This window comes from Solanum lycopersicum, chromosome 10, assembly GCF_036512215.1.
Source record: "Solanum lycopersicum chromosome 10, SLM_r2.1".
Classification (NCBI taxonomy): domain Eukaryota; kingdom Viridiplantae; phylum Streptophyta; class Magnoliopsida; order Solanales; family Solanaceae; genus Solanum; species Solanum lycopersicum.
The window spans coordinates 553,176-574,980 of record NC_090809.1 but is presented as its reverse complement, the minus strand read 5'-3'; the positions used below and the strand labels follow the sequence as shown (position 1 = coordinate 574,980).

Genomic DNA, 21,805 nt, shown 5'->3' with positions numbered 1-21,805 from the left:
AAGTAGGTGATAAGTCAATAAATGAATTAAATACGAGGGTGATAATTATTTGTTTTCTCAAGACATTTAGTCGTAGTAATGATTTGAAATCAATGGTTCATCTACCTTGGTTTTGGAGGGAGTAGAGACACTCATAGTAAAATATACGTAAATGATTATAATAATTTTATTATGAGATCTAGACACTAGAAAGGTTTAAATGTACGTAAATTTTATTTCTATATTTATTAAATATCGAGATTATTTTGAGTATGACTTTCGATTTTTTAAAAAACTAAGGAAAAGGTTAGTAATAAAAAAACAGGACAATAAATTGTTAAGATACAAAACAAAACAAAATAAAATAAAATAAAATAAAATGAAGTAATATCATAAAGCAATGAATAAATAAAGCAATAATTATATAGAATAACAAACTAATAATATAAACTAAATATAGTAGCTACCATTTGATTTATTTGGGTTCCATAGCAAATTGTTTGCAAGTCCCTCTCTCCCTCATATGCTCGCTCATGACTCTCGCTTCCTTTTGCTCGCTTTATATAATATAATTGTATAAATTATGTTTCTAATTTTACAAAGTGAGAGAAAATTGTATATACACATGCAAATGCATATATTTTCGTATTATACACTTATAATTATATAATAAAAGTACTTCCTTGTCCAAGTCTCTTTTGCCTTTCTCCCTTTCTCGTTTTATACAAATTCAAATTATATATAATCATCCTATACACTTGCAATTATACAATTTATTTTATATACGACGATATTTTTGATGTTTATGGAACTGTTCGTAGAATTAAGCCTCTTCACTCAAGCTGTCCAATAGGTATTTTATTTGAGCTTTTAATTTTCTTGTATTAGATGAAAATGATACTCTATTTCTATACAAATAGACATAGAATGTAAGTTTTCCTTAATTATTTCAGGTGGGAATTATGTGTCATGTTGGACTTACCAGAACACATGAGATCATCTTATAATGCTCTTTATAATACCATTAATGACATTGGCTATAATGTCCACAAAATCTATGGACAAAACCCTACTCAAAATTTGCGAAATGCGGTATTATTACATGTTTAGACTTTTTTTTATCGAAATTAGTTAAATGTTGATTTTTATGTATCTATTATATTATAAATAAATTTCTATTTTATTTGTTCAGTATAAAAAAATCAAGAGATAATTTATCATTTAGTTTCAAATATTACCTTATTATTAACTACACTCATTCCCGTAACATTGAATTTATTATATTTAAAAAGCGATATAGTAAAAATATCATTCTATTTATTGTTCTTTAAAAGTGGTATGATGTGACAATCATTTTACTAACTATAGTTGTTATTTCCTAATAATTTCATACTTTTTTTTTTTTTTGGTATTTTAGTGGGTAAGCTTGTGCAATGCATTTTTTTCTAAAAGAAGCAAAATGGTTTGCCTCTGGGGTGGTAGCAACAACAGATGAGTACTTAAAGAAATGAAATTGCTAGTTCTGGAGTTCATGTAGTCTTAGTTCACATGTTCTATCTCTTAATTAGGTCTTGGTGTGTGTTCTATTCATTTGGAGGATGTATCAACCATATCTTCTTCCGTAGCGCTACGATTCTTCGCCTTTGGGATGATTTTGGAGGTAACAAAAAGAAATTTTATCTTTACATGTAACATGTACGTTGTGTGTGCAGGATGAAAATCATACATAGAATGTTACATGAAGGAAAACAAAGGTATTTCCATTGAATTGGCAAGAGAAAATGTGATTAAGCTAATAGAAGATGAATGGAACATTTATATATGATGAGTCAATTTTCAAAAGTTAATTTCTCTTAATTCTGCAAGGATTGTCCCTCTTATATACAATTATGATGATAATCAATCCCTCCCTGTCCTCCAAGAATATATTAAATCTATGTTGTATGGTGATTTTTCAGTGTGATTCAATTGATAAAAATATATATGGATAGTGTATAAGTGTACACTCTTATGTATCATGATTTCTTTTTAGTCTTATATAAAATGAATGATATGCTTTTTTTTTCCTTTTGAAATTACTGTAATTTTATATTTTCTATTTTATATAGTATTGTATATTCACTAATTGAGAATATCGTGGATGAATATTATATGAAATTTTCTTCTAACATAAATAGCCGAAACTTATAACGTCACTTACCATTGGTATATACTCTTCCTTTTTTCTTATCTGGATTAATTTTGTGTTTATTCATGAAGGATTGGCCTCGTTCTTTCTCTTTCATTTTAATAAGTACACGTTTAGATGAGAGATATATGTTCTATTTAATTTTTAAAGATCAAGATTATATTATATTAACAAGTATATTATATAACTATAGTTAGGTGAATAAGGTTTCTTGTTTCGCATGTCCTTCACCACGTCCCCATCATAATACCCGGTGAATTATATAAGCTTTGTATTATATGATTCGAATTTAATCGAAGCTTTAATATAGACCTCCGGAAAAAAAATATGATAGGCTCAAGTAAATTTTCTTTCTCACGTGGGAATATTATGATAATTTTGTTGCATGCATGTCATCAGTACGTACATACACAGAGGAATATTAGGCCATAGCTATCCCTACACATTTTAGGCTTCTTTATTGAATTATGATAATGATATAGTGAATTATGAATAATAATGCTAAAAGTTGAAAGCGGGGATTTCTGCCTAGCAATAGGTGTCAGGTGAAGGGGCAGAGACGTCCTTTTTCTACCAGATTTGTCTCATTAATGTGAAAACTGGCAAGCCCACGGGGCGGTGCCGGTGCGCAAAAGAAGAGAGAGGATAGCCAGAATTGTATTGAGGCCGCAGCAGCAAGAAAACAACAAGAGCGCGTCTTAATACTTTGGTTCAAAAATGTCTTTACAGTCAATATTATAACGGTAAATTTAGTTGAGTAATTTTATTGATACAAATACACAAATTAAATGATTCAATTGATACGAAACAAAACTCAATAACTTTACAAGATATATTTTCAAACTTAACCGATCTTTTTAAGATATTAACTCGAACTGAAATGACTTAGGACAATTTCATTACATTGTACTCCAACATGCTACTCATGTTGTATGTATATACTAATGATCTATAATAAGGGATACATTATATATCATACATCATACAACATAGTGTTGATGTACTCTTGGAGGACATGGAGAGATTGTTTATCATCATAATTGTACATAAGAGGAACCATTCTTGCAAGGTTAAGAGAAGCTTTTGAATATGATCCTAAAGATCCATTCATCAAATTAAAATGTTTCTTATTAAGTTGTTTCCATTCATCTTCAATTAGCTTAACCACATACTCTCTTGCCAATTCAATAGAGGCATTTTTTTGTCCCTTCATGTAACATTCTATATATGAACCATCATTTCCTTCTTGATTTTCATCCTGCACACATATTAAACTTATATCATACCCACAAAAATAACAATACAAACATTTCAAAAAGTTTAAATTTAGGGTTACCTTTGCACTTCCAAGATCATCCCAAAGGCGAAGGATCGTAGCCACGGAGGAAGCCATGGCTGATGAATCCTCCAAATAAATAGAGTTTTGATTGTTAAGACCAAAACCTAAGAGATAGAACATGTGAACTAAGACCACATGAACTCCAGAACTAACAAGTCCATTCTTTAAGTACTCATCTGTTGTTGGTAACTCTCCAGAGGCAAACCATTTTGCTTCTTTTAGAAATGCGTTGCATAAATTTGCCCACTAAAATCCAAAAAAATGATAAATTAAACTTGTTTACTTGTCAATTTTCGAAATTAAGAGAGTAATACTTAAATTTGTTTTCATTTCATTATTACAATTATTTTTATAAAAATATACAACTAGTCAAAGTTCTATATATTCAATGTTAAAAGCATGTGAATATTACCGCATTCCGCAAATTTTGAGTGGGGTTTTGTCCATAAATTTTGTAGATATTGTAGCCAATTGAATTAATGGTATCATAAAGAGCCTTATAAGTTGCTCTCATATACTCTGGTAAGTCCTTCATGACACATAATTCCCACCTGAAATAATTATGGACCATAAAAAAAATCAAACGTTTTATACAAATAAAATTTATCATGATAGTGATTATTTATACATATCATTTACACTATCAACATAGATATATAAATTATTAAAAGCTCAAATAAAGTACCTATTAACAGCTTGAGTGAAGAGGGTTAATTCTTCGATAGTTCCATAAACATCAAAGATATCATCAACGACATAAACAAAAGAGATGCATTTTGCTAACTCAATTCTTTGTTGTGACATTTTTGGATCAGTAAGCATTGTCATTGGCCAAGTATACCATTTTAATGGTTGGTCTCTCAAAAGCTTCAAATCTTCAGCTAAACCAAGACTACTCCACCACCTAAATATTATATATAAATAAGAACTTGCAATTAGTATGTTAAACTATTTTTTCACATTGCAACCATATATCAATAATTTAATTTACCTAGAAACTTGAATCAATTCATGTTGATGTATCTCTTTTGTTATGGAGTAGTCCATATTTGCCAATTCTTGTAAGGTGCTTTTTCCCCATCCATTAATTCCTTTAAAGTTGTTGATGAAGCTTTTAGCCTTCCATCTTGATAAACTCTTGTGATACGGATACTTTAATGTTTCTTTAATAATTCTAGCTTCGTCACTATTTACAAGACATGCATTTAGGTGATCACCGCTAAATTTTGCAATTTCATCAAGTATGTATTCACCTTCTACACCAAGTTGTGATGCTTCATATAAACCAATTAATCCATTCACATCTTGGTTAAGGTTTAATCCAAATGTCCCATCATCATTGTTCTTCAATTTTTTAAATACATCTGCTCAAGGGAATAAAATGTTAATAAAATTGAAATAAAATGTCCTAATTTGGTCTAAATCTACTCACATCATTAATAATTTGATTCAAAAATATCTTTTAGCTAAAAAAATGTATGTAATTGTCATGATTAAAATATGTTCATATAAAAAATATTAAAATTTGTGATTAGCGGAACTGATTGCTTTTCATGGAAAGTCAATTAGAACATAATTATTCTATAAAAAAAATTGCTATTGGATACGACGAAAGTTAAACTGATCGAGACTTTAGCTAATTTAATGTCCTGTTAAATTATATTACAATTACTTCAAAAAGTTTAAATCGTTAGGAAATGTTAATGTCAAATTATTTGAGTTATACGACAATTAGAAATGTTAAATCGTTAGTTTTTTTTAAAAAAATATATCCTAAAACATTACCGTGAAATACGTTTATACTAATTTTGTAAAATTTTTAAAAAATATATTACTTTGATAAATTATTTTATATAATGACTTAGTTTGGTTAAAAATTCAGTTATACTTACTGCAATATAATAAAGAAATATTGGAGTTCAATGAAGAACCAATTACCTGCTGACACGTGGTAACCTTCTTGTCTCAAAAGTCTAAAACAAAGTGAAATATCATGATGGTTTTGATACTTAAGAAAACAAGTGTTTTGCTCATATTCCTTTTGTAAAATTGATTGAATCTCTTGTTGAAAATGGTGTTCAATTCCCATACGTTGAAGTGTATCCACCAAAACAAGATTATTATTATTATTTATTTGTGTCCTTAGTGCATACTTGACATCCTTCATCAGTAGTCCAAATTTGGTACTGTCAAATCCATCCTGTATAAGTGAATAAAGAAGCACAATCTTAGTTTAAAAAAAAATATATAAAAAAGTCTTTTTTTTTGTTTCGCCACGTGTTCAACACACATATACTAAGGTTTGATTAAGTTCGATTTATTTGATTTTCAATCGATTTTTTTATTTCAGAAAACTAAAATCTAAAACCTATAATTAAAAGTGAAGTGATTTCAATCATCTCAATATGAATGTTGGTCACAAGAAATGTTATGCGTAAACCTACATCAACGGTAGTTTACATATACGTTGATAATGAAAAAAAAAACACTATATCATCAAATTGTATTTTATGAATTAATACATATGTATATATATGATAGCGTAAAATTATTTATTTCGTCAATATATAAAAATTAAACTTTACTTGATTGTACGTGGAGGTTGCTCTGAGAAGATCTTCTTGGACAGCCCATTTATTAGAGCTTTTGCATGAAACTTGAATACTTCTTTCATTTTGGATAATATTGCCACTAATAATATGCATAGAAAGATATTGTGAAGGGGAAATCAAGACTTTAGTCATTTCCATGAAAAATAAATAAATATTTTGTGGTGTTAACAAATTTGAATGAGGACTTTAGTCATTTCCCTTCTATTTATAATAAATAAATATAGTTGAGTAAATGTGACAGATAACGTATAAGTGTACGTCAAGGTGTTATTGAAGTAGTTAAATCTTCTTAAAGATAATGATAAAATAAGAAAGAAGTTATATTTATCTTTTCACTTTTAAAAAAGTAATAGTTAGTATTTATCTTTACATATTTTTATTATTCAACTTTGTATATATATTTATCTTGAATTGTTAATTCCCTTTGTTCTCATCTCTATCTATGTAGATTTATTTTTATCCTAAATCAAAATCCAACCATACAAAAAATATGTGTTATCAAAATGGGACGACAAGAGAAAATATATTTTTAAAAATGTATGGATAAGTCAATATCATATTTTCAATCCTTCTGCACAATGAAAAATCCTAAATTTTGATTTTAAAATTTAAAAATAAAATCTCATTTTGATTTTAAAAAGTATTAGAACTTGTCGGTAAGTAGATAAAAATATCGAAGTGTTTTATCGAAAAAAGGGTGATTTTCGAAAAGAGTTTGTTTTAAAGGGTATTTTCGACTTTTAGGAGTCGCCACTTAATTTTTTAAGAAAAATCAAGAAAAACTTTGTTTCTAAACAACCTAAACAGAACAATTGTTTTGAAACATTTTTTAAGGGTTCGGGATTCTTATTAGTGTCTTAGGAAGGTGTAAGGCACCTAAGACACTCCGTTAAATACGGTTTTCCGGCGATTAACTTATTTGACTATTTTTAAAGGCTAGCGAATTTTTAAAGTTAGATTTCTCAAATCTTAATCAAACTTAATAAAACATTATTGCTTTAAAATCAGTTTAAAGTTAACTCTCTTTTAAACTTTTTAATTCTAAGCCAACTCGTGGGTTTGAAACTTTATTGTTTTAAGATTTATTTTAATTTTGATAAAATAAAAGGCGTCGGAGGGGTTTGGAGTTTCTAAACCTAGACTATCGATAGTCCACACAAACATGTAAAACAAGTAACGGGGAGGGAGAGAGGGAGAGAGAGATTTGGGTCCGAACTCGGGTTCTGTTCGCCTTGACCGAGTTTTGGACCCACCTGTTTTTGGGTTTTTTAACCCATTTACCTGTCCTAATCTAAACATATAAAAGAAATACAAGAAAGTAAAACGAAAGGGCTTATGCCCATTACAAATAAAATATAACACAATAAGAAAATATTCTAATTCGCCTTTGGATTCTTCTTCAATACTTTCAACTTCGGAATCTCCTTGTCTGTTTCAAGGCCTGGCTCTAATGAAAGACTTTTGAGCCTTTACGGCTCTCTCGAAATAAAGAAGACGAGAGTTTAATAATAAACTCAGACGGTGTTACATGCATAAAGATGGAAACAATGATTAGTATATCGCATAATCGAAACCGCAATACATACGAGATAAATCAAGACAACATCTCAAACAATAACAACAACAAGATTTAATTTAAGACAAGGATGATTAATATAGGGAAACAAATTCTAAAGAACTTAATAATTCAAATCACGCCACTTACCCCATGACAAATTACCTAAGCAAGAGACAAAATGGCAAATATAAAATACACAGCACTAATTGAAAGTAAGCAACTAAGTTATTCATTCCGTACTTAGTTGACATAAGACATAAACGCATTTGCATGATAAATCCAAATGACCTCAAACGTTCCTCACAAGCTTTGAAACACAGAAAGCATGCATATTCTGAAACACTTAAGTCAAAGTCTAACAAGAAGAAGGCAACCGGTAACTTATAACAATCAAATGCTAAAGTCTCAAGAAAAGGTTATGTGATTTCGCTAAGCATACACAACTATGTATCGATGAAGTTAGGGTAGGCAGTAAAGACCTTCTCCATATCAATAACAATCAAACATTTAGACAATTAGGAAGCAACCCCTAACAGCTCATTTTCCCCTTAACACTTAAATATCCATCAGGAGATGCGAAGTAGTCAAAGTATTATATCAAATCGGCTAGCATTTCAACTCACGATAGACATATAGAGAAACCGAGCTGTTTACCAAAGGCTTTTCAGACACTGTCCATACAAAATCTCACATCCCGCGCCCCCCAAAACTGGAACACATAGACTTGAATTCACAGCAAATGCTAACAGTAATTTTCAGAAAAAAAACAGCAAAAAACAGTGATAAAGCTATGAGTTACAAACCAACTGCCAGCCAAAACAATCCTAAATGCTGATACACAAGCAGCCTACGCCATGATGAACTCGCGAAAGAACAAAAGGCACGAAACAGACATCTTTCAGCGGAAAACAGACCAGCACAGAATAATCACTAACATCAGGACAACCCCGACTAGCGAAAACTTCCAATAGCAGACCCATTACTATTACAGCGGTCAACAACACATAAAAATGCTTCGAACATCCACATATAAGCTCACTTTCATAAGAAAAGAGTAGATGAAGGAATATTGATAATAAGATGCGTCAAAATAAACCGGACGTTACCTTTTGGAGAGCAACGAACTTGGAGATTGCGAGCAAAGAAGAAGCGACACTATCAAGACCTCAAACCACCCTCTATCTCGGATGCTTGAACCAAAATGTCACACTAATGCTTCGTCGAAATGGTTTCTCTTCTTCCGAAAATTTCAACTATCTTTGGTATCTTATATCAGGGGATTTTATTTTTCTTTCAGCCAAAACCACGACAGCCAACGAAAGTCGACAACAACCAAAAATCGACAACAGCCAAGTCGAAAGAATTTTCCAGAAAATTTCTACCAAGAAGCCAACGATAGTTTCAGCCTAAACACCTTTCAGACCCGAAATTTTCTCACCCCCCTTTCGTGATCAAAAACCCTCTCCCTTTTTATGAAGATGGGAGGGGTTTATGTAGAGGGAGAAATTTCAGGTTTGAGGGGGTTAGCCGAACCCTCCTTTTCGAAAATCAAATCCCTTTTGGGTCAAAACCCACATGGCCAGGCGTGTTGGAGAGGATGGAATTGACACCTCGCAGACCTACTCGACAGCGTATGGGTCTCTACGCTTCCGTCTGATTCACGCGAAGAGAAAGATGGAAGGAGAAGAGTGTGGGGAGAGACGCGGGGTTGTTGGGGGTTCTGTTTTTTTTTGCGTTTTTGCAGGCTGCGATGGGATGGGGAGAGAAAGGGAAAGGGAAAGGGAAAGGGAGGGAGGTCGCGTGAGGGAGAGACGCGTGAGGGAGACGAGAGTGTGGGGAGATGAGGGAGAGGTCGCGTGGCTGCGCATCTGGGAATTGTTTGCTGGGTTTCTTCATTTGCAGGGGGATCGCGTGGGGAAGGGGAAGAAGGGAAGGGGAGACGGGTCGGATCCGGGTCGGACGGGTTGGGTCGGGTAGGAGATTTAAGTTTAGTGGGTTTTGGTAAAAGGGAATGGGCTGGATTAGGCAAACGTTGGGCAGAAATGGGAATTGGGTCGGAATTTTTGGGTTGAAAGGGAATTTGGGCCTGGGGTTGGGAATTATTATAAATGAAGGTGGGCTGGAGTAAAGGAATGGGTTTAAGATATACATATATACATATACATATATGTATATACATATATGTATATATGTACATATATTTTATTTTCGCAAGATTTAAAAAACTAATTAACTCTTACCGACGCGGGTCAAAATTGGGTGTCAACAACTGTCCCTCATTTTACTTGGGTTGATGCAAGCAACTCGAGGAAAATGAAGTTGACCGAACCAATTTTGACCAACTCCATTCGCTTTTAAGAAGAAGGATTTGACAAAGAGTTTAGGAATTATGGCCGAACCCTTGCAAACGGGTCTCCTACATATCTCAGGCTATATGAGAATTCATGCCACTTGTAGTTCGATAAGCTTGATTTACCGCACGATTTCAAAGAATCAAAAGCCACCTCGACACCGAATTATGAAGGTATCGAAATGCTCGAGAATAGAATTCGAGAGCGAAATGTTGGAATACAGCCGAGTTTTCAGCATTGAATCCGCCTACATACCCTTAAACCTTCGGAATCAGGCTGTGTGTAGTTCGACTCGATCGTTGGAAAAGGAAAACTATTATGCTAGCTAATCTTCGGTTTTGGACGAGTGACACATTAAACGAGTATGAAAAAGAGGCTTGTAACCTCTTAGCCATGAATGTGGCGCGCTTCACACCCATAATTAAGAACTTACACGGACATAATTTCCAAATCTTTTGGCGTATTGTCACTTAGATTGGAAACTTGCTTCCGATAAAACAAAACTTTCGAAAGCGAGACAGAAACTGACAGAACTAGAGAAAACCCGTAAGCCTCGAGAGGGTGGTTCGATTGTGGTGGAAGTCGCTCCTCTGCTCGCGTCCTAAGAGTTTGACCTTCCTCTTTGGACTACGTCCCAGTTCGCTGCTAAGAAAAGTTCCACGTTGTGCTGCATCCTTTTTGATGTCGTCCGCACCTGTGGTTTTTGGAGAATTCATCCTTTTGGATGCTCTCGACAAAGACTGAGATAAAACTCGTCAGCTTAAAAAATGCAATTAGGATGGGAGACAGTGTCTTTTACCATGTCGACACTTCATTGTTCTCCTCCATGTTCGACGTCGACTCGATCGGTCTGACGTCCAGCAAATAAAGCTTATGCCTTGTGTTTTGCAATATCATCTTCAATGTATTCCATACTTGATGTCGAAATAAATAAATAAATGCTGATGCGATATTGATGTTTCTTTTGTTGTCATCTTCGATGCTCTCCATGATGTTTATTTTTATAAGAAATGACAGAATGCAGTCGAGGCCAATGGATGAGTATTGCTCTTTCTTTATCCAAGTACGTCTTCTTGCGTGTCATGAATATCTTCCCGCGATACGTAAATTCCTGCGAGATATGAATCTTCTCGCGATGCATAACTTTCAGCGAGGAATAAAATCTTCTTGCGACGTGCAAATTTTGACGAGGCATGAATTCTTCTCGTCGTGCATAAATTTTGACGAGGCATGAAATCTTCTCGTCGTGCATAATTATTGACTCGCGAGGCATGATTTCCGCGATGCATGATTCCGCGATGCATGAATTCCAGCGAGGCATAAATTCTTCTCGCGATGTATAAATTTGGACGAGGCATGAAATCTTCTCGTCGTGCATGATTATTGACTCGCGATGCATGATTTCCGCGATGCATGATTTTCGCGATGCATGATTCCGCGATGCATGAATTCCAGCGAGGCATAAATTCTTCTCGCGATGTATAAATTTTGACGAGGCATGAAATCTTCCCGTCATGCATGATTATTGACTCGCGATGCATGATTTCCGCGATGCATGATTCCGCGATGCATGAATTCCAGCGAGGCATAAATTCTTCTCGCGATGTATAAATTTCGACGAGGCATGAAATCTTCTCGTCATGCATGATTATTGACTCGCGATGCATGATTTTCGCGATGCATGACTCCGCGATGCATGAATTCCAGCGAGGCATAAATTCTTCTCGCGATGTATAAATTTCGACGAGGCATGAAATCTTCTCGTCATGCATGATTATTGACTTGCGATGCATGATTTCCGCGATGCATGATTCCGCGATGCATGAATTCCAGCGAGGCATAAATTCTTCTCGCGATGTACAAATTTTGACGAGGCATGAAATCTTCTCGTCATGCGTAATTATTTATATTGCCCCCGTGAATAGTAACGGCAAGACGACCTCCAAATAATATATCGACTTTATCGATAATGATAAAAATAATAATTGCATAGCTGTCTCTTCTGAGGTAATGCATTGTCTTGATCGACAATAATCATCTTGCTTTGATAACGCAATGCAAATAGCGTCTTTTATAGAAATCGTGAAATCTTTGCTGAGATTCCCTTTTGATCCACCTTTGAATCTGGTCAGGCACTTTGTAAATTTCATGTATTGGGGAATGGCTTGAAATAAACAAACACATTCACAAGCATCTTGGCATAAAGATATGAAATGCTTCTTGCTTTCAATAAAATCACCGGCTTTGGAGATAGTTTTCTCCTTCTCCGTATTCATCAGTCGGAAGAATTCGGCCGATTTCGAAGTGAAGCTATAAACCTGCATCCACAGAAAAATTGTCAGTTTTAAACATACTGATCTGTGTCGATCCCTTCGATTGTTTGCTCCTTGTCTTGACGTCCTCGGTTGATTTCCCGATTTCCCGACTCTTGATAGATAAGAAAATATCTTATGCCAAAACAGATGAAATATAAAAGGGAAATTTTTAAGAGAAGCAAGAAATTTTTTAAGAAATAGTATCTCGAAAAAGTCAATGCCAAGTCATGTGGGGAAGTCCCATGACGAAATTTTGAGGCCATCGTCAAAATTTCTGTCCCAGTTTAGTATCTTGCTCATCTTTCCATTGTAACCGAACAAATCTCGGAATTTTTGAGATCTTCTCAAAAATTCTGTCCCAGTCGCAAACTCGAAATGTCTTTAGTTTGATCCGCTGAGGAGAAGGTTCCTTTTGGAGAATTTTTGAGTCCCTCTCAAAAATTCTGTCCCAGTTTCTATTGTAGAAGGGGGAAATAGAAATCTTACGAGAGATATGACCGAGCCCTTGTGGCGCCTACGTATCCCGTTGAGGCAGGAATCAGGTCAAACGTAGTTCCCCTTAAAGGTTAACAAGAATAAAATTTACAAAGACACCGACCGAAGCCGACAAAGGCCGCCTACGTATCTCATTCTTGAGAATTCAGGTCGAACGTAGTTCAGGTCGTAGAATTTGGTCTTCTGTTTTGACTTGTTAAAGAAGTTCAACTTCAAATGAAATTTTGAGATCCTCTCAAAAATTCTGTCCCAGTTTCCATTATGGAGAGAAATGGAAATCTTCTGGGTATATGACCGAGCCGTTGTGGCGCCTACGTATCCCGTTGAGGCAGGAATCAGGTCAAACGTAGTTCCAACACAAGGAATAATCAAGGGGAATAAATGGGGTGACCGAAGCCGACATAGGCCGCCTACGTATCTCGTTCTCGAGAATTCAGGTCAGACGTAGTTCGTTACAAGAGGGATAAGAATTCAAATTCGAACAAATACAAGCAAACAGAAGATTACAAGTAAATGATGGGAAATGCAAAACGAACTTCACGCGTAATATCTCTTGACAGCATCTGAGTTGATAGGTTTGGGCCACACAGCGCCATCCATCTCTGACAAGACTAAAGCACCTCCAGATAGTACTTTGCGGACCATGTAAGGACCTTGCCAGTTTGGTGCGAACTTTCCTTTGTACTCGTCTTGATGAGGAAAAATACGCTTAAGAACCAACTGACCAACTTCAAAATTTCTGGCTCTTACTCTTTTGTGAAAAGCGCGAGTCATTCTTTGTCTATACAACTGGCCATGGCAAACAGCAACCATCCTCTTTTCATCAATCAAAGCTAGTTGATCAATCCGTTTGCTAACCCACTCAGCATTACTTAGCTCAGCTTCTTGGATGATCCTCAGTGACGGTATCTCGACTTCAACAGGTACGACTGCTTCTGTTCCGTATACTAGCAAGTATGGAGTAGCCCCAGTTGATGTTCTGACCGTCGTTCGATAACCCAGTAGAGCATATGGCAACATTTCATGCCAACCCCGCTGCTTGTCAATCATTTTCCTCAGAATCTTCTTGATGTTCTTGTTGGCGGCCTCTACAGCTCCGTTCATTTGAGGGCGATAAGCAGTTGACCTTCGGTGAATAATCTTAAATTGTTCACATATCTCTTTCATCAGATGACTGTTGAGATTTGCACCGTTATCAGTGATGATGGATTCTGGAACTCCAAATCGGCAGATCAAATTGTTGCGGACAAAGTCGGCCACCACTTTCTTGGTTACCGATTTGTAAGAGGCTGCTTCCACCCATTTGGTGAAATAATCGATGGCAACCAAAATAAATCTGTGTCCATTGGAAGCGGCCGGTTCTATAGGGCCGATGACATCCATTCCCCAAGATACAAATGGCCAAGGTGAACTCATAGCATTGAGTTCGTGAGGTGGCACCCTTATCAAATCTCCGTGCACTTGACATTTATGGCATTTTTGCACGAATTTGCAACAGTCGTTCTCCATAGTCATCCAGAAGTAACCGGCTCGAAGGACTTTTCTTGCCAAGGTAAGCCCGTTCATATGTGTGCCACAGACTCCAGCATGTATCTGTTCAATAAGCCTCACGGCTTCAGCAGCATCCACGCATCTCAAAAGACCCAAATCTGGAGTCCTCCTGTAAAGGACTTCTCCATTCAAAAAGAAATTGAGAGCCATACGACGTATCGACTTCTTTTGATTAGATGTGGCGTCTTCTGGATATGTCCCAGACTCCAAGTGCCTCTTTATGTCGAAATACCAAGGCAAACCATCTGGTTCTGATTCCACGTGTGAACAATGGACTGGATGCTCCTTCAAATCTATATCCAGCGGGTCGATGTAATCAATATCCGGATGTTTGATCATTGAAGCGATGGTGGCAAGAGCATCAGCTAATTCATTCTGTATTCGGTGAGTATGTCTGAACTCGATCTTGCGAAACCTTTTACACAGGTTTTGCACATATTGTACATAAGGTACAATCTTTGGGTTCTTCACAGCCCATTCTCCTTGAACCTGATGGATCAAAAGGGTCTGAATCTCCAATAACCAGTAACTCGTAAACATTCATGTCAACGGCCATTTTCAAACCGAGGATGCAAGCTTCATACTCAGCCATGTTGTTTGTGCAGTTGAACCGTAGCTTAGCCGCCATAGGATAGTGCTGACCAGATTCTGATACCAATACTGCTCCAACACCTTTACCCTGGTGATTCACCGCTCCATCGAAGAATAATCTCCAACCTGGATAAGCTTCAGAGATATCTTCACCCACAAATGACACTTCTTCATCGTGAAAATATGTCTTGAGAGGTTCATACTCTTCATCAACGGGATTTTCCGCAAGATGATCAGCCAAAGCTTGTGCTTTTATTGCCTTCTGAGTCACGTACACTATGTCAAACTCACTTAACAGCATTTGCCATTTAGCTAGCTTCCCGGTCGGCATCGCTTTCTGGAAAATATACTTCAACGGATCCATCCTGGAGATAAGATATGTAGTATACGACGACAGGTAGTGCCTCAGCTTCTGGGCAAGCCACGTCAGAGCACAGCATGTTCTTTCCAGCAAAGTGTAACGAGACTCGTACGGAGTAAATTTCTTGCTGATGTAGTAGATAGCCTTTTCCTTCTTCCCTGTCTCGTCGTGTTGACCAAGTACGCATCCAAAGGCGTTATCTGAGACAGATAAATACAGCAACAAAGGACTCCCTTCTCACGGAGGAACCAATACTGGTGGGTTAAACAAGTAGCTCTTGATAGCGTCGAAAGCGGTCTGGCACTCCTCAGTCCACTTAGTTGGGGCATCTTTCTTCAGCAACTTGAAGATAGGCTCACATACCACTGTCGATTGTGCTATAAACCGGCTAACATAGTTTAACCTCCCCAAGAAACTCATCACCTCTTTTCTCGTTTTTGGCGGAGGTAACTCCTGAATTGCTTTAATCTTGGAAGGGTCGAGCTCAATACCTCTTCTGCTGACTATAAACCCTAACAATTTCCCAGCTGGGACTCCAAAAGCACATTTGGCGGGATTTAGCTTCAAGTTGTACCTACGCAAACGTTCAAAGAATTTTCGCAGGTGTGTCAAATGATCCGAACTCTCGCGGGATTTAATTATGACGTCGTCCACGTACACTTCAATTTCCTTGTGAATCATGTCGTGGAAGATAGTCGTCATGGCTCTCATGTAAGTAGCACCGGCGTTTTTGAGCCCAAACGGCATCACCCTGTAATGATATACCCCCCAAGGTGTGATGAAGGCCGTTTTCTCCGCGTCTTCTTCATCCATCAGAATCTGGTGATAACCCGCGTAACAATCCACAAATGACTGCATCTCATGTTTGGCACAGTTATCAATCAGAATATGGATATTTGGCAACGGGAAATTATCCTTTGGACTAGCCTTGTTGAGATCTCTGTAATCAACGCAAATCCTGATTTTTCCATCTTTCTTGGCGACCGGAACGACATTCGCCAACCAGGTGGGATATTGCGTTACTTCTACCAACCGGGACTCTATCTGCTTGGTGATTTCCTCCTTAATCTTCAAACTCAACTCAGGCTTGAATTTCCGAGTCTTTTGCTTCACTGGCTCGAACCCTGGGTTGATAGGCAGCTTATGAGATACGACATCGGTACTCAGCCCCTGCATGTCACTGACCTTCCAAACAAACACATCGCTGTATTCGGCAAGCAAATGAATCAGGCTCTCCTTCTGAGTTTCATTCAGGTGAGTGCTGATCTTAACCTCTTTGACACATTCTGAATCTCCCAAATTTACCGTCTCTGTTTCCTCCAGATTCGGTTTATGTTGATTCTCGAACTGTCGAAACTCTTCTACTACATAGTCTGGTTCCCCACTTTCTTCGTCGTAGTCGTCAGCCTCGTCGTCATTTGCCTCATTTTGTTCGTTTAGCTCATGACATGACATGATGTTGGCAGGTTTGTAACTTACGTTACTGAAATCATAAACAGACAAAATTAGAAAAGTAAAATATAACAAGCAATCGAATAAACAAAGTCAAAATAAAGAGGCTTTCATTTAAATTGAATCAAGATGCAAAGTTGGGTCATGGCACAAGGCCATGTCGCCCTTTAAACAATCATAACAAAATTCAAAATCAAGAAAATGCAGAAATGGTGGGTCTCGGGCCTCTTCCGAACGACCACCGATTTTGGCATGCACAAAATAATTCCTTTCTACCCAAAAGTCCGGGACATCAGGATTGGTGTGGACGTCCAATTCTTCAGCATCTCCCCCGGTTCAGCATCGCGAAAGCCAGCTGGCTCGGCCTCTTCCTCTATAACGGCATTGATCTCCTTGAACAGGTCACAGATTCCTTCTCCGTCGTCTTCAGGCTCGGCATGCTCCCGAATTGGAAAGGAGTGATAGAGATGCGGGATCGGCTTAGTCAACTCTTGATCCCTTCTCCTCTTCATCTTCATATCATCATCTGTGGGGATGTACCCCAAACCATACTTTGATCCCTGAGCAAGGACCGGAACAGGCTCAATAATTCCTTGGGAATCTCTTCCCAATCCGAAACCTGGCTCGAACCCATTTTGCAGCATCACCGTGGCTATCATTTTGTACACAGTTGGCATGGAGTTGAGGGCCAAATCTTCGTTGGTGGCATTCACCAGCTCCACCGTGTAAAAGTCTGCGCCTTGCGGCATCTCATCAATGACCGACACCTGCTTGCCCGAGCGACTTCCCTCGCCGTGAATCACTAACTCTTCATTTTTCCACACAAGCTTCATCATCTGATGGAGAGTAGAGGGGACGGCTCCAGCCATGTGGATAAACGGCCTTCCCAAAAGAAGGTTGTAGCTAGTGTCTATGTCCAATACTTGGAATTGCGCACTGAACTCTGCGGGGCCCATTTGAAGGGTCAAAGTCACAGCCCCTAAGGTGTCTCTTTGCACACCATCAAATGCCCTTACATTGACCTGATTCTGCTCCAGTTTCCCAAGGTCAAAATTTAGTTGCCTCAACGTCGTCAATGGGCAAATATTCAAACCGGACCCATCATCTACCAAAACACAGTTGACAACCTTTCCACGACATATCACGGTAATGTGTAGCGCTTTGTTGTGGGATCTTCCTTCGACTGGCAACTCATCGTCACAAAAGCTGATCCGGTGCCCCCGAATGACTTGATGAATCATAGCAGCCACGTTATCACTACTTGTACCTGAGGGTACGTATGTATCATCAAGAGCTTTCATTAAGGCCTGCCTGTGGGACTGAGAGCTCATCAGCAGGGCCCACACGGAGATCTGAGCCGGAGTCTTCTCTAAATGTTTGACGATGGAATAGTCCTTCGGTTGCATACTTCTCCAGAATTCTTCTGCTTCCCCCTCGCTTATCGGCCTCTTAGTATGGTCCTTCTTCTGTCCTCCGAGAGCAAGCTCATCAGGAGTGTAGCACCTTCCGGACCTGGTCATGCCTTGGGCCACGGCAGTTTCAATGACAAATTTGGGCTTAACGAGGGTTTTCGAAGGCACCAAGGCAACAGCCTTTGCAGGTGTCAGAATAACAAACTTCCTCCTTTCTTTGACGCTTAAAGAGGCGACAGCCCTCTCCAAGTCTTCCTGAACAACAGGAGTAATTCTCTTGGCTTCACGCTCATCATCGTCAATTTCTATCATGTTGATGTTTCCACCCCCATGATTTGGCAACGGATTCGTGTTGACGTTTGGCGCCGCGGGCTGAAGAGAGACCACTTCCTGGTCAATCAAGTCCTGGATCTTGTGCTTGAGATTGATACAATCTTCTGTATCATGTCCAACACTGTTGGAATGGTAAGCACATCTCTGCTCCGGTCTGTAGAATCTGGAATTGACATCCACGGGTTTGGGGCCCACAGGGTGGATGTATCCAGCCGCGGATAACCTTTCGAACAATTTAGTTCTGCTTTCAGCCAACATGGTGAAGCTTCTGGAGAGCTTCTTCTCAGACCTAGGGCGAGGGGGATCATACCCGCCCTGCTGTGGGGGAGGGACTTGTTGGTAATTGCGGGCGTTTGGTCGTGGAGCTTGGGTTCTGGGGTAGGGATTTGTTTGGTGGTTTGGCCTTGGGGCTTGGTAATTTGGATGGGGGCTTTGATATGCTGGGGTTTGTATTTGATATGCGGGGAATGGCGCTGGATAGCTTGGCTGTACATTAGCGCAGCTGGGCGCGACATTCTGGTAGTGGGGAGGGACTTGATAGGCTTGGGCGTAGTTTGGAAAATTTTGGGGAATCGGGGGTGGATTCTGATACGACACAATATGGGCTTCCGGGTAAGTGGGGCCGGCATTGTAGTGGCTGGAATGATTTGAGTTTGGACGGTAGGCTTGATGAGGCTGTGATGGAGGGTAAGGGCGGCCTTGGGGACGTGGTAAGTTTCTGGGGGCCTTTCTTCCCCCGTGTGAGACAGCGTTAACCTCTTCTCTTTTCTTCCTTACCAGTCCGGAAGACCCAGGTGATGCAGACACTCGGGCTATCTTCCCCGACTTCAGGCCATCTTCAATAGTCTCACCCACCTTGACTATCTCGGCGAACTTGACGCCGATTAATAAGATGACTCTGTCATAATACTCGGGCTCCTGCACCCGCACGAACACCTCCACAATCTCTTTTTCTGTCATCGGAGGCCTCACCCTTGCCGCCTCTTTTCTCCACCTGTACGCGAACTCTCGATAGCTTTCTGTGGGCTTCTGCTTCATCTTCTCCAAGGAGTACCGATCAGGGACTATCTCGACGTTGTATGCGAATCTGTCGATGAAATCCTTAGCCAGTGCGCTCCAACTGGACCATTGCCGAGTCTCATGTGACGTGAACCACTCCAGGGCTTCACCACACAGGCTCCGGCTGAATAACCTCATCAGCAAGGCTTCATCTTTGCCAACTCCCACGAGTTGGTCACAGTACGCTCTGAGGTGTGCCATGGGGTTGCCCACCCCGCCGAAGGTATCAAACTTGGGGATCTTGAACCCTTCAGGCAGGTTCAAGTCTGGGTGGATGCATAGTTCTGCGTAGCTTAACCCGGCGACGTCTGGAGTACATTGCAATTCCCTCATCGCCCTCCGGATCTCCTCCTTTATGTCTACCTTTGCTTCTTCCCTCGACCTCCACTCTCTTTCTTGTTCCTCATAGTGGTCCAACTCGGAGCCGTGCACCTCATGCTCGACTGGGATTGGGACTTGAAAAGTGGTTCTTTTGGGGAGGGGTGGAGCTATGGAAGGGCTTGGAACGTTCTGTGTGGTTTGATAATTTTGCGGAAAATTTTGGGGATTGGTATTTTGGTTAAAGTGGGGATGCGGTGTTTGGGAATTGAAGGCAGTTTGAGTTTGGTTTTGATTTTGTGGCGGTGGGGCAGTTTGAGTATTCTGAGGATGGGGTGGTATTTGAGGGTGGTTATTTGGAAGAGGTGAAGGAGTTTGGTAAGATGCAGAAGCGTATTGAGGGTTTTGGGTTGTGAGGTCAATCACAGACGGATTATGCACAGGTGTAGAAGGCTGGTTCTGAGTTGGATCTATGTTTGATGAAGGGAAGTAGACCGGAGGTCTTGCATCAGCAATATTAGTACCAAATCCAGGTGGAGGCGCATCCTGTCTCCGTTGCATTTCAACTTTCATTTCAGCAATCTGTTGCATCAGTTGCATGATCAATTCATTCTGTTCCACTACAGTGGGCTGAGCCACCACAACGTCAGTAAGACGCCCTTCGTCATTGTTGTCTCCCATAACTGTTTTTCCTTTATCTGAATTTGATCGAGGGAAGGAATCTGTAGGACCTTTCGACCTGGTGAAGTAAGGATGATCTGCCAGCTTTATCGACACAGATCAGTAAAAGGTACCTGAGAGGTAAAAACAACTCAAAGGCAAATTTGTTAGTGCATATCCAGAGTACAAAATGCATAATATCGCACATAAAACAGATAAGCACACAAGTCGTTTTGTTTGAGGATATCTTAACCCACGAATAAGGACGGATATATATTTTGAACAAACAGGAGTTTGTTTGTTTGGAGCTATCTTGGGAAATCTGAATCACGTTGAGCTATGGTCTTCTTGCAGCTGCTTTGCGACGTCCGTTGATCTTATCTTCGCATCTCCGAAACATGGAGGAGAATGAAAATTTTCTGTGATAGGGGCCGGGCCGAGAAGGCTGCCTACGTATCTCACAGGGAGAATTCAGGCCCAACGTAGTTCGGATTTTAGGATGAAAATTTTCCATTCATTCTTTCGTTGTGATTACAAGGAAATTTAAAACAACATTGAAACTTCTAGAAGACCACAATTGGCGATTTCTTGTCTTGTGGCTGCGTCATTCCTTTCCTTTCAGACAGTCGGAAATGGAGGCTTGTAGACGATTTCTTCTTCATCGTCCTCCTCAGTCACTTCACGGTCGGGGCCACTGTTATCTGCTCCCTGATCATGGGCGAGGTATTTTCCGCCTTTTGGGTCGCTATGGGTCGCCAATTCCTCGTCGAGCGCCGCGCTTCTGTCCAATAACACAACAGTCTCAATATCTATCTTCGCCTCTCTCGCCTTTCCTTCGTGTATCTCCAAACGAAGCAAGTTCAACCTTTTCCTTAGGCTTTCGGTTTCCCTCTCGACCTCCTTCTTTCTCTTTATCTGTGACGCCAGATCTCCATCCAAGGTTGTGACCGCAGCCTTGTAGATCGTCGTGGTCACGTCTACTTTGAGTCCTTCCTCCTTAACCTTCTGAATCTCTCGAGTGACTCGCTCGATCTTTCTTCGCAATTCCTCCTCAGTGAGCTCCGTCTGGACGTTCTTGCCTTTGTCCATAGCGGTGATTCAACTTTCCTGAGATGATAGAGCGGTACTTAGGATTTATGGTATGGATTTTGTGTGAGAAACTTGAGACTCGGGAATTTTGGTCGGACATTTGTAATGTTGGCTTCTGTATACTCTTTTGAATTTTGGCTAG

At 39.1% G+C, this 21,805-nt stretch overlaps 2 protein-coding genes across 2 annotated transcripts; both read right to left on the bottom strand.

Moving 5' to 3' along the window:
- Positions 1-3,058: 3,058 nt before the first annotated feature.
- On the bottom strand, positions 3,059-6,291 carry TPS39 (linalool/nerolidol synthase). The gene is made up of 7 exons (NM_001319192.1): positions 6,092-6,291; positions 5,445-5,706; positions 4,498-4,870; positions 4,192-4,410; positions 3,919-4,057; positions 3,504-3,752; positions 3,059-3,425 (listed from the first exon to the last, which is right to left on the bottom strand). Exons 1-7 carry the CDS (start codon positions 6,254-6,256, stop codon positions 3,141-3,143), a joined length of 1,692 nt encoding a protein of 563 aa, NP_001306121.1. The 5' UTR covers positions 6,257-6,291; the 3' UTR covers positions 3,059-3,140.
- A 5,640-nt stretch (positions 6,292-11,931) lies between these two features.
- On the bottom strand, positions 11,932-21,663 carry LOC138339125 (uncharacterized). Its single transcript, XM_069290449.1, has 9 exons — positions 21,199-21,663; positions 17,069-20,679; positions 16,268-16,823; positions 15,999-16,192; positions 15,700-15,914; positions 14,927-15,540; positions 13,992-14,877; positions 13,588-13,784; positions 11,932-12,345 (listed from the first exon to the last, which is right to left on the bottom strand). The coding sequence occupies exons 1-9, from the start codon at positions 21,661-21,663 to the stop codon at positions 11,932-11,934; spliced, it is 7,152 nt and encodes a 2,383-aa protein (XP_069146550.1).
- Positions 21,664-21,805: the final 142 nt, after the last annotated feature.